Source organism: Andrographis paniculata, unplaced genomic scaffold (genome assembly GCF_009805555.1).
Source record: "Andrographis paniculata isolate CXL003 unplaced genomic scaffold, ASM980555v1 Contig11END, whole genome shotgun sequence".
In the NCBI taxonomy this organism is placed as follows: domain Eukaryota; kingdom Viridiplantae; phylum Streptophyta; class Magnoliopsida; order Lamiales; family Acanthaceae; genus Andrographis; species Andrographis paniculata.
This window is the reverse complement of record NW_026137391.1, coordinates 1,755,723-1,769,235: the sequence shown is the minus strand read 5'-3', so window position 1 is coordinate 1,769,235 and position 13,513 is coordinate 1,755,723. Positions and strand designations below refer to the sequence as shown.

The window sequence follows — 13,513 nt, the reverse complement described above, 5'->3', positions numbered from 1 at the left end:
TCGGACGTAGTTTACAGGGTACTAGATTTGGTCGATGATTTACCGATTTGTACTTTCGGATAGTGACTGCGTGTTCCTAGGTTATTAAAATATATATATATGTATTATAGCAAAAATTGTATTACTAGAAAAAATATACATATAAATAACAAAGCTATGAAACAATTATATGTAGGAGTAAGAACAATGATTTTAACACAAAAAGCCTCTTAAAATTAATTTTTAGTATAATATAAAAAATAAAAATATATGTTTGATATGATATTTTTAGGGAGAAGAAATAGGATAAATAGTGTATTTGGGGGAAAATCCTCCAAACAAATACATCCTAAATATATTACACATCCGTCTGAACTATTTATGCCAAATGAAAATCAAGAAATAATTGCACTGTAAGACAAGGTATGTAAAATTATCTCGATTACAATTCGATCTTAGACGGTATTCGGATATATCGGATTAAATATTTTCAAAATAATTTAAATTTGATTTTACAATTTTTGAATTAGAATTTAACGATTTCGAATTCATATAATTATTTTATTTGATATTAATTTTATTTTATAAAAAAATAACTTTATATAACACCAATTCACCAAACCTAAAAATTTTATAATTTTATATTATTATATTATATTATATTATATTATATTATTTATATTTAATTATATTAGTATAATATTTTAAATAAATTAATAAATTTATACCATCATAATTCAATTTTAATTGAAATTAGAAAATATTTGAAATTGAATTTGGTCATAATTTTTAATTTTTTTTTTTCAAAAAACCCGAATTCAAATATCCGAATTATCAGTTTTTTTTTTTATGCACATCCCTAGTATAATGTCAAAATATAGTATGCAAAAAATAAAGTGGAAATATTATAAGAAATTTATTAAAAAATTAATAATAAAATAGTGAAAAATTAGTTATTATTTGTTAAAATATAAATATTGAAGTTAAATGTTTATAAAATTATTTATTATAAATATATTATGTATAAATTAACTGAACAATTAAAAAAAAAATTACGAGGGTGTTTGAGAAAGACTTTTTGAAGAGCTTTTAGCTTATTGAACACCTCTTAGCTGTTTGACCAGTCAAAAAATTAATTTAGGTGTTTAGTAAATTAGCTTTTTGAATGAGCTTCTTGGTCCAAAAAACTAATTTTTAAAAAGCTTATCTAGAGTTTTTTTATTTTAATTTTGGTTATTTCTTATTTACCCTTAAAACTTAATTATTTATTTTATACATATAAATATATTTTTATAGCAGTATTTATTAATTATTTTTAATTTATTAAATTATATTTTTATTTTCGTAGATTTAAAATAATTACCATTATTAATTATTACATCTAAATTATTTTATTTGTAAAATAAATAAATTTTTAAAACTAAATCAAATAGAAAAAACAAAAAATATTGATTTATTTATATATATTAAAATAATAATTAACATAATAAAAATATATATACGAAAGATTTATTATTTTATATTTTACATAATTTTAATAAAAAATTATTATTTTTTATTAAAAATAATTTTTTCAAATCTAAATAATAAAAATAAAAATAAATATTTTATAATATTTTTATAATTTTTAATAATTAATAACAAAAATTCTCAAAATTTTCAAACCAAAATGAACAAAATTAAATATTTTAAAAAATAACATATCAATGTTCTTAATAGTCACTTCATGTATAAACAGCTAATGTCAAACAATTATTTTACCAAACATTTTAATAAAAACCACTAATTGAATCAGTTAGTCAAACCAACTAATTGAATAAGCTAAAGCTAACTCACCCTAAGCTAATTGAATTTGTTCGGGGGATTGGATTTCCAATCCACTATTCATCCCATTTTTCTTTAAAAAAAAAATATCAAATCAAGCACCTATTTTTTATTTTTTATATTATACTAAAAATCAATTTTACATTCAAAACATTACATCTAACACCTATTTACATCACATCATACAACTATTCAAATTCAAATTTTTTACTATTCAAATCCCAACTCCAAATCCAAACCTCCAAACAAACACACCCTTAGTTAATGAGAGGCTTGGGAGGAACCTTTACTTGCACTAGATTTTTCCACCGAGCATTGAGTTTTTTAGCCTTAAAAAAATAGATTGTTACGAACTAGTCTATTTGTCCTACATAATTTGTCTTTATTTTTTATTTTCTTCTGTTTTATATAATTTATTTTTTATTTTTCTAGAAATATAATTATACATTTTAATCACATTTTTAATTTTAGAAAATTTTAATTTAATTTAATTATTTAATTATTTTAATTTTAATTTATAATTATTTTTACTAATATATTTCTTAATTACTTAGTAATTATACTTTATCTAAATTTTGTATCTATAGTAATACATCCATATTATATGAAACGGAGGGAGTAATATTTTAGAATTTTGATAAAAAGCCTCCGAACTTGTAAAGAAGCCATCTAAAATTACCCCACTGTCTGCTTTAAGAATAATGTAAATCATTCTAAAATGGTTAATAAACTCAATTAAGTAAAAAATAAATGAAAAAGAAATAAATTTATTGTCCCATAAGTAAGGAATAAAGTTTAATATTTTTCTTTTTATTTTAAAAAGGAATAAAGTACGAGAAAAAGTGTCCCATATGAAAAATTGTTTATTAAATTGATAGTTCTATTAATTAAACTAGGGTAGATAATTTTATTTTAATAAATCTAATCACATGTTTATTATAAAAATTAAAATTCGGTATTGATTAAAATTCGCTACAATAATATCTTAATTAGAGATAATTAATCTTACCTGATAGAATCAATTTATTATTATAATAATACTTCCTTCGTCTAATAAGATCATCTCCAACCCATTGCATTGTACACAAAAAAAATAGCGGGGAGGGGCTCCAACCCACCCCTAAATCCCCCTCCATTTTTGCAGATATCTATAGTGTTACTCCTAGTGTTACTCCATTTACTCCAAAATGGAGTAACACTGTTACTTCACTCCATTTTTGGAGTGGAGTTTCTGTGGTATTTTTTATATTTTTGGTATTTTTTATATTTTTGGTATATTGTGTAATTTTAATTTTTTAGTAGATGATATATAATTTTATATTTTAAAAAGTTGTATGTAATTTTATTTTTTTTTTGAAAAATAATGTATAATTTTATTTTTTAAAAGTGATATAAATTTAGTTTTTGGAAAGTAATATATAATTTTATTTTTTAAATTGATATATAATTTTACTGTTTGAAAAGTGATATAATTTTTATTTTTTTAAAAGTGGTACGTAATTTTATTTGAACTATTTTGTAATGTATGTTTTTGTAATAAATTGTTATGAAATAATAATATTACGTTATCTTTGTTTAATTATTATATCATTCTCTTGATAGCATTTAATTATTTATTTAAAATTATTTTATTTGTAATAGTTATTAATTATAAATGTTAATTTTTATATATGTAATTTTTTAAAAAAAATATAAATTATATGTATATGGATCTAATGTAAAAATAAATTAAAGTTGGGGTGTAATTTATAAATATGAAAAGTTATATAAAATAATATAAAAAAAGAATATATAGGGAATATAGTAAAAATTGGAGTTTATGGTTGGAGTAAAATTACCGTAGATCAACTGCATTTTTATTGTAGCAACTGCAAAAATAGAGTGGAGGGTTGGAGATGGCTAACAAAGTATCCATTTTTTTCATTTTAGTCGTCCCATAACAAAGTATCAATTTCCTCTTTTAGTAATCGTATTATCTACCTAACATTACAAATACCCTCACAACTTACAATATATTACACAAATGTCATTACTTTTATATCACACATACTAACAATGTTATTTTAGTCATTTCTACTTTATTTCTACTATATCCCAATATAATACTAATATACCTAAAACGCGTAAAAAATAATTGGATACTTATTAATGGAACCGGGGAGTATTTATATTAACATTTATATTATTTTATATTTAATCAAACAAAATAAATATCATATTAATTAATCACATAATAATATAATCTATTGAAATAATCCTACAAAATATAGTATAATCTTATAAAGTAAACATTTATATTAACAATAGATGCATTCTACCATTTAAAGTATTTACAAACAAAATATAGTAATTTATTAATAATAAGTCATAATATTATTTTATTATTTTTATATAAATAATGTTAGTTGATATTTTAAATATTTATATCATTTTATCTCAATAAAATATATAAAATATGAATTTTATTTTGTAAATAATAAAATTTTATAAAATACAAATAAATATGGATAAAATTTTTTATATATTGAGGGGATATATAAATAAAGAGGTAATGAAGGATGATACTTGTAAAGAAATTAAAATTTTAATTAAATTAATTTATATTTGTTAAGTAGGTTTAAGATGAATAAATCTATTAAAAATAGTAATGATTATCTTTTATGCGACAAAAAAAAAAAAAGAGGTCATATGTGGCGGGACGAAGAGAATATTTGATTAGTTAGTGAAAATTTGTAAGAGATTTTAATATTTTTGTCCTTTGACTTTACATATAAAGTAATTGTATGTAATAATATATTTATAATTTAAGTTAAAGTTAATGATATTTTAACACTATTGTATAATTACTTTTACTAAAACAGTAAACAGATTTTTTGAGTAAGATGAACGAAAATGATGAAAATAGTAATATTTTGGAGTGAGACAGAAAAAATATATACTCTTCTGTTCCAAGATAATTGTTCCAATTCATTAATGATACAATATTTAAAGAAATAATATTTAATTAGTTAATAATAATGAGTTATAGTATTATTTTATTATTTTTTATGTAATTACTAATATAGATAATTTTAAAGAAAATTTAATATATATAATTAAAAAAATAGAATATGTATTTAAATATTTTAAAAATTACAGCGCAATAAAAAATATATTACTGCATATATTTTTTATTTGTAGAGAATCAAATTTTTTATAATACAAGTAAGTAAAATAAATTTCGATTTATTTATAATTAACATCAATTAATTTTATAAAAAAATGGAGTTTTGAATGTAGATAAAAATATTTTTTATTTTTTGGAGAAATAGAAATAAAAGAGTTTTGATTGAGTCTTATATGAAAATATATATTATACTACATCTGTCCACCGCAATCTATTCATTTGTATTTGACGTAATTGTTTTTAACATTAAAAATATTCTTATATTTGTATAATTTTTTTGTACAAATATCATTATATGAATATTATAAAAAACTAATAGAAGTATTTTTATCGTTTTTTTATTTGTATTATATTTTGATATAATAATTAATATTCAAAAATTAATATTTGAAAAATAAATAGATAAATTGACGGTGTACGGATGTATTATCTTTTATTAATATTGATTGAAAATTATATCAAAACAAAATGATACGAGAAAAATATTAGATATTGGAGTATGAGAAGTATATTTTATCAATTATTAATTTTTAATAAAAAAAATCATTACACCAAAAATATCGGAGTTTGAGGCAAAAATTGAAATCATGACGTCATCACTGAGGTCATATCTGTGAACAGTAACGACTATTGTTCAGACACGTCTTTAGCTTGTCAGTATTATTTAACTTTATTATATAAAGGTTTCTTCTTTTTTTTTTTTTTTTTTTTTATTAATAAATAGATGCCATCCACTATTTTTTAAATCGTAAGAGTAATTTTCAATCTTCACGTTAAAATAATATTTTCTCTGTCCCATATTTATATATATCTATTTACTTTTTATATAAAATTTTTGAAATATTAATGTTATATTGAAATAAAATAAATATAAAGGTAAAAAAACTAAATTAACTCTATTAGTATTGTATTATATAAAAATAATGATATATTTTAAAAAAGAAAATAAATACTTTCTTATACGAAAGATTAAAATAAAAAAAATAGATAAATTATTAGGAAGAGAGCAAGTAATTATTATAATTTTTTTATTTATAATTTTAAAAAATTAAGGAAAAAAAAAAACACAGCTTTTTCAGACCGGTCCCCCAAACCCAAATAGCCCATTGGGCAAATTCACTGTACAAAAATATACATATGTTTAAATTAAAAAATAAAATAAATAAGTATATTTAAATTACAAAATAAAATAAAATTTATTCCTGATAGACCGCATAGAAATGAGCCTCTTTATTATAAAATTGAACTGGCCCGCCAAGTTCCGCATACATACATGTGTATGCATGTTTAATTCGCTGCTCCCGAAGCATCTAAAATCGTATCCTTGAAGGTAATTTGCAGCGGATTGTGGTTGGTTGGATTCAGTATCGGGCAGCACCGTGGCTGGTAATCTTATTGCTTACTGTGTTGTGTTCAATTTTTGTGAATTAATCGGGCATTTGGGTGAGTGTGTCAGTCTGTATGGTGTTTGAAGCAGGTGCAAAATTGGGGAAAGTTTTGGAGTTTGATTAATTAAGAGGAATGGATGAGGCTTCACTTCCGTTGAATGAGCGTGTTGTGATGCTCAAAGATTTAGTAATCAACAGGCTTCATATGCTCCTGAATGGAATTGCTATCTTATCGGTGTTTTACTACCGAGCTACGACTCTGTGGCGGATTATCCAGACCGGAGAGACTCCGGTGGTGGCTTATCTGGTGGTAATCGTAGCAGAAATTGTGTTGACTTTTATGTGGATACTGCACCAAGCATATCGGTGGATACCTGTTAGGCGAATCGTGTATCCGGAGAGATTGCCGGAGGATGAGAAGCTTCCGCGGGTGGATGTGTTCGTCTGCACCGCAGATCCAAGTAAAGAGCCATCGCTAGGGGTGATGAATACTGTCATATCTGCTATGTCGCTCGATTACCCTCCAGATAAGCTTGCTGTTTACCTTCAGGATGATGGAGGGTCTTACGTCACTCTCAGTGCTGTTCGTGAGTCCTGGAAATTCTCGAGGGTTTGGATTCCGTTCTGCCGGAGGTATAAATTGAAAATTAGGTGTCCAGAAGCTTATTTTTCGGCTAAGGAAAGTGCCGATGAGAAGTTCATCGGAAGCAGCGAGTTCGAGGCTGAGAAGAAGCTCATAGCGGTTTGTGGCGTAGCTTTTACCTTTAGAGGAGACGGTTACTGCTAATGGTATCAATGATTTGAGTACTTGACTTTCTTCTCTTTTGATTTTTGTGTGCAGGAAAAATTCAGAGAATTCCAGAAAGTTTTGGAAAAGAACTCAGTAAATGCAAGCAGCTCTGTTAGCAGAAACCATCCACCTACTATTGAGGTAGAAGCCTCTTTGTTGGCCTTAATTTATTTGTTCTTTTTCTAATGGTCTTAGGTGATTTGTGGAGACGTGTGAATGGATTGATTTTTTTGTCACTTGTTCTTATCATATTAGAATTGGTTTTCACTGCCTTTTGTCAGTTGATTTCCATTTGAATACGTTGTATTAAAACTAGGTCTTAATTTGCAAATGAACAGCTCAATGCCTATGTTAAACTTGATGGGGAAACTTGAGATCATTGGACTCCATGAAATAACAGTTTTGGTTGTAATTGCAAGTGTTTTTGTTGTCTGGAATTAATGTTTAACTCAAGCATTTGAAAATGGTGATTAAGAATACAGAAAATGTTTGCAGGGGAGTTGTCAAGAACATGTGTTTTTACTGTTTTTGTTGTCTGGAATTAATGTTTAACTCAAGCATTCAAGAATGGTGACTAAGAATACAGAAAATGTTTGCAGGGGAGTTGTCAAGAACATGTGTTTTTACTTCTGAATCAATTGACTTTCATTACAGGTTATGACAGATGAAGATCCTGACCTAAAGGAGATGCCTCTTCTTGTATATGTCTCTCGGGAGAAAAGGCCTGGTCATCCACACCATTTCAAAGGAGGAGCACTCAATACTCTTGTAAACTTCCGTTGCACTTTAATGGCTTTTTTTGAGGTTTCTTTTGTCAATTTTCTAGGTGGAAAGAAATGAATGAATACCTTTCTCTTTTGAATAACTTGAATAGAACCTAATCACTAATTTCACAGTTTCATACATGCTCAAGTTTAAATACTGTTTTAGTAGGAACTCCATTATTGCTTGAATGTCTTTTTATGTTGTTTCTTTCTATTCTCTCCCTCATAAATCTGAATTATAATCGAAAGAAAATGTTCTGCAGCTCCGAGTATCTGCTTTACTAAGCAATGCTCCATACTTTTTGGTGCTCGACTGTGACATGTACTGCTACGATCCATCATCAGCTCGGCAAGCTATGTGCTATTTGATCGACCCAAAAACATCACCACAACTAGGTTGGGTTCAATTCCCACAGAAATTTCGTAATACCAGCGAACATGATATCTACGATGGACAGCTGAATCAAATTTGGGTATGATCAATGATCTTCTACATTTTCCACTCTTAATAAACATCAAATTTCAATTCCTTGTATCAATCTAACTTATTGTCTGAAAATATTCCAGAGAGAAGGAAAAGGCTACGATGGGAGCCGAGGACCTAACATATATGGCTGCAATGCTTACATAAAGAGGGAAGCCATATATCGAAGTGACAAACTGAAAAAGGGTAGAATTCTTTACTAATCAAGGATCTTTAGTAATTGTTTTTATCTACAATCCAAGTACTTTGTTTTTTCTGTCTAGATGTTGATGTCAGCGAGCTGAAAAAGTCCTTTGGTGCAAGCAATGAGTTCATAAAATCGCTACTTCCAAATTTCACACCATTGTTGGCAGAAGACAGAAAGCCCTCTCCTACATTAGAGAAAGAGCTCCAACTCGTGGCCTCGTGTACTTACGATTCTGATTCGGAATGGGGAGATGAGGCAAGTGTTAACTGTTAGACTTGGATGTTTAAATACCAATCAATCCAGTTTTTTTCGAAGAGCGTCTTAAATATTAGGTTTGTTGAATTTGCAGATTGGATATAAGTATTTTACCGTTGTGGAGGATGCAATCACGAGCTTGATTTTACACTGTAAAGGGTGGTTTTCGGTGTATCTTGATCCTGAGATACCGTGTTTTTTGGGGTCATGTACTACATGCCTTACAGATATGTTAGCTCAGCAGACGCGATGGGCATTTGGTCTAATGCAAATGACCCTTTCGAAGTATAATCCACTTACGTATGGGCCATTGAGAATGTCGATTTTTCAGAGCATGTGTTATGGTGCAGTTGTATTCGACGCCTTCTTCAGTATTCCCTTTTATGGCTTAGCCATCATACCTCCAATCTGTCTGGTTTACGGCATTCCCCTGTATCCGAAGGTGAGTATGCTAAAGAAGCTTAAAGACATTTATATTTAAAGTTCATGTCGCCTATTTTGGATTTGATTTCATGCTTTTTACGTTGTTTTGTAGGTCTCGGATCCCTTTTTTATTGCATTTGTTTACATCTTTCTGTCAACACACCTCAAGCACGTGCAAGAGGTATTGTCCTACGCAAACGCATCCGTGATGAATGCTGTGTATGAAACGAGGGCGTGGATGATGAAGTCGGGAGTTGCTTTCATGTATGGACTATCGAATGCCATCTTGGAGAAATTCGGTTTGCATGAAGGAGGGTTCTCTCTTACAAACAAGGCGGACGATGACGAGCAGGAGAGGCGTTACAGGGAGGGGATATACGACTTCCAAGTCTCGCCTATGCTAATCATCCCGTTGTGTACTCTATACAATCTTAACTTAGCTTGCTTGGCTATTGGATTGATACGGCTTCTTCAGAGATACGACGAGTTCTTCCTTCAAGCCTGTCTCTCGTTCTACGGCGTCGCCCTCAATATCCATTTCTTTCAAGGTATGTTCCTTCGAACCGACACTGGCCGTGTCTCTCCTTATGTCACTCTGCTCTCTATCGCCGTAGCGGCTATCATATTCTGCATTGTGTCTCTTCTTCTTGTTTAGTTATCGGGAACGATAAGATTGCATAGTAGATGTTCGAATTTAAAAGAACTTTCTTATTCTTGATGTTACAATATGAAACTGAAATTCTCTATTTTATTTACAAATAGCAATCTTACAAATATCTTAAATTAGGCAATTTGAGTTTGTCAACAAAGATTGAAAATAATGTAGCCGTGATTTTCAATGTCGTTACAGTTGAAAATTAAGCAGGACTCTCATTGTCGTTAGAATCGAATATAGAGACCTCAATGCCATTAGAGTCAGAAATATGACCCTCGATATTGACAGAGTCGGAAATAGAACTTTCTCATCAAAGTGACCTAACAACACGGTGAAGATATATGCATTAAGAATTATATCAACAAATACGGTAAATAAGTTGAGATATGAACATAAAATTCTCTACTTCAATAATAAAAACTCGCAGTCATGTATTATTTATATAAAAATATGTCTTACAAATATCTTAAATAAGGTAAATACTATAAATGTAATACTACCTTCGTCCTGGTCCAGCTCTAAGGCTATCATTTATTTTATTATGAGTTGATATTTGAATATTAATTATTATTATATAAAAACATAGTGCAGATTAAGGGAAAAGAGCAAAAATACTTCTATTAATATTTTATAATATTATTATAATAACATTTATATAAAATATTATACAAGTACGAGCTCATTGCATTTGACAAACATGAATAGTGATCCCAGAAACAGAATACTAGCGGAGATTACAACGGACAACATAGTAACAGCAGGTGAAATCCTCCCCCTGTCTTTCCTCATTACCATTCCATCAAGCAAATGGTAATTCAGACACACAAACCATGGAATGGCAGCCTGTGCAAACATCTCCCTGCCCCACTCTTCTTAAAAAATTCTTACAGAGGCAACCAGAAAAGCCACCGGATTGACAATGTATAGGCTACACAATGGTGCCAGCAGCTGAGACGATGTCCGGAAGTCGTATACGCCTTCCTGGTAGCATTTCGCTTCCTCTTCATCGATCACTTTGCTTGTTATCGAAAAATTTGCTTCTTGCAGGCCGAGCCGGTCTAGGACAGCGTTGAGAGTGGCATATAAGTAGCACGCCCCGCACTTCATCATCCAGACGCGCAGATCATACAGCGCCGTCATGAATGGGCTGCCGTAGGAGACAAAGATGAATGCGAAGACGAAGAAGAATGGATCTCCCACCTGCAAGAAATATGTCGTCGTGAGTAAGGTCTAAGCTCGAAATATGGAATGGCGACTGTAAATTTACCTGGGGATACAAAGAAACGCCGTGGAGAAGACATAGTTGGGGGACGATTGCTAAGACATAAAATGAAATGGCGTAAAGAGGGTCGAGCGTAAGCCCCGCGTAGCTCATGCTTTGAAAGATCGGCATTCTACTTGTCGAGTTTATCACCGGAGAATCTCTCGACACTCCCAACAGCAGTAGTCCTAAGTTCAGATTCATCGTGCATGTCCCCAAGAAGCATGGCCTTTTCGGATCGAACCAAACCGAAATCCATCCCTTTCTGTGCAGTTTAAGGCTGTTCAACGAGTCTTCGACGACGCTGTTGTATCCCGATCCCACCTGCGCCGGAAAAACTGATAGTTAGGACAGTAAAAACCGACAAATCTTGTCCAAGTTTCTCGGAGCTTGCCTCATTGCCCCCCTCAGTGCCATCGTCCTAAGTACAAGATGCGACGAGTTGTATCTCCTTCTGTAGCGCATCGGAGACCTTCCCTTCATCTCTCGATATGCTCGGTTTGTAGCTTCCATACGTCGATTTGATTAGCTCATGGCTCGAACCGAAGTACTTCCTCAGCAGGCTCAGATCAGCATCTGGACATAGTAGCGAAAGTTAAGATTGTCTCGACGAACTTGTGAATTGTGAGCTAAATTTAAGTTCAACGGCCAAGCAAGTACCCTTTGGAACTTTGTCGATTCCATATATCGCTTCCCGTCTCATGAAAAAGTTGCAGCCCGTTATCGTCGGACCTCGAATTCCATCCAAGCCTTCCCATTCCCTCTGAGACAAGACAACATAGCTCGAACATTCGATAGCAACAAAAGTTTCACTAGATGGATACGAAACGTACCCAATAGTAGAATAGGTTCCCATCGTAGATATTGTGCGGACTTATGTTATGAAAATGCTGCGGGTATTGAACCCAAGCGAGCTTCGGGATATATCCGGGTCGAAAAAGAAGCACATTGCTTGGCGGGCTGCGCTCGCGTCGTTGCAGTAGTGGTCGCAGTCGTTGCTGATCACTGCAGAAACTCTAAGCTGCAACCATTTGGAAAGGTTCAAGAAAAATGCAGCTCGACATTGATGCGATTCAATCAGAGCTCGATTTATTTACAAGAACATTGATGGCTCTGGCTTTGAAGTGATGAGGATGCGACGGCCTTTACATTGTCATTGTCAGTCGCGTCGCTTATAATCTGTTTTACAATTGCAAGAACCTCGATCAGTCAGGCATCGATGTATATTGTCGGGGTGTGTGATACTTAGTTTAGTATCGCATTTTCAACCTTAATGATCGGCGGATGATCTCTGCTGACAGAAGTGCCGAGAGTTTCCTTATTGGCGTCGTCGTCGAGCCTTTCTTTGAATTCACCGTACTTCGCCTGCTAGGATCGATGCTGATCATCGCGATCGAATGCTAAATTGTGTTAAAACAAAAGACGAAGATATACTTCTCGTCTTTATTATTTTGAGCGTTTTAACTTAATAGCACGTGAAGAGTTCCCAATGTATGCATAATCTTAACATAGAGACGAAGGACAAAAAAACACATGTTTTTATTTAAACCTAAGTATGTACTATATGAATATATTCTTTGACATATAATCATGTACTATCAGTATTGTGCTGAATTTTATGATTCAATATAATAATAGTGGGCAAAGACGAAACATGGTGATTTACTCCTGATGCCTCTAGGTCATTTGTCATACATAGTTCGTGTACGCCAATCGGGGCACCTGTTTATCACCTGGTGCTTCTTACAAAACAGAATTTAGGTGGCGGCGGCGAATCTCCAGGCTTCCTTCATAGCAGCAAGAGTGAGCGGCGCGCCACGACATAGGCACTTGGAAGGGCGGTGGAGGAGCCATAGAAAGGAAAGGACAACCTCGGAGAGGAAGACAATGAGGTAAGTGTTGGGGACTCCCGCTTGCGGTTAATAATTAATAACCGCATTTCCCTAATAATTCGAACTTTTAGGTAAGATAATCATTATGTATTCCAAATAGTACGAGAGCCTCGAGTTCGACTTCCACCGCGTGGATAACCAATATATAGCAACATTCTTATGTATAAATTTTTGAAGGATACTAATGTAGCTCATTAGCAACATATTTATTCAGACTTCATGAAGCCTTCTAGAAATTGAACATATTTAGCTTTCTCTGTATTACCATGTTCGTTCTCTCCATTTTATACCATTTTAATTAACTTCTTCAATATTAAAAAGAAACATAAATTAATTATTTAACAAACTAAAGAAAATATGGGATTCATCCATCATTCATCTTCCTCATTGTTTGTTCTTGAGAAAATTGTGTGTTGTGTATGTTTGGTGTAAATTCTTAATTCCA

General features: G+C 30.8%; 1 protein-coding gene and 1 pseudogene across 2 annotated transcripts; one reads left to right on the top strand and one right to left on the bottom strand.

Moving 5' to 3' along the window:
• Positions 1 to 6,189: 6,189 nt before the first annotated feature.
• On the top strand, positions 6,190 to 10,006 carry LOC127250626 (cellulose synthase-like protein G2). 2 transcript variants are annotated; one of them, XM_051274005.1, is made up of 9 exons: positions 6,190 to 6,355; positions 6,447 to 7,099; positions 7,199 to 7,288; positions 7,802 to 7,915; positions 8,175 to 8,384; positions 8,479 to 8,581; positions 8,659 to 8,837; positions 8,932 to 9,279; positions 9,373 to 10,006. In XM_051274005.1, the coding sequence occupies exons 2-9, from the start codon at positions 6,491 to 6,493 to the stop codon at positions 9,913 to 9,915; spliced, it is 2,196 nt and encodes a 731-aa protein (XP_051129962.1). In that variant the 5' UTR covers positions 6,190 to 6,355; positions 6,447 to 6,490; the 3' UTR covers positions 9,916 to 10,006. The 2 variants fall into 2 exon arrangements, with proteins under 2 accessions (XP_051129962.1, XP_051129971.1); XM_051274014.1 differs by having other exon boundaries at positions 6,211 to 6,355; positions 6,444 to 7,099.
• Positions 10,007 to 10,578: 572 nt separating this feature from the next.
• On the bottom strand, positions 10,579 to 12,032 carry LOC127248132 (cellulose synthase-like protein G1; annotated as a pseudogene).
• Between the last annotated feature and the right edge of the window lie 1,481 nt (positions 12,033 to 13,513).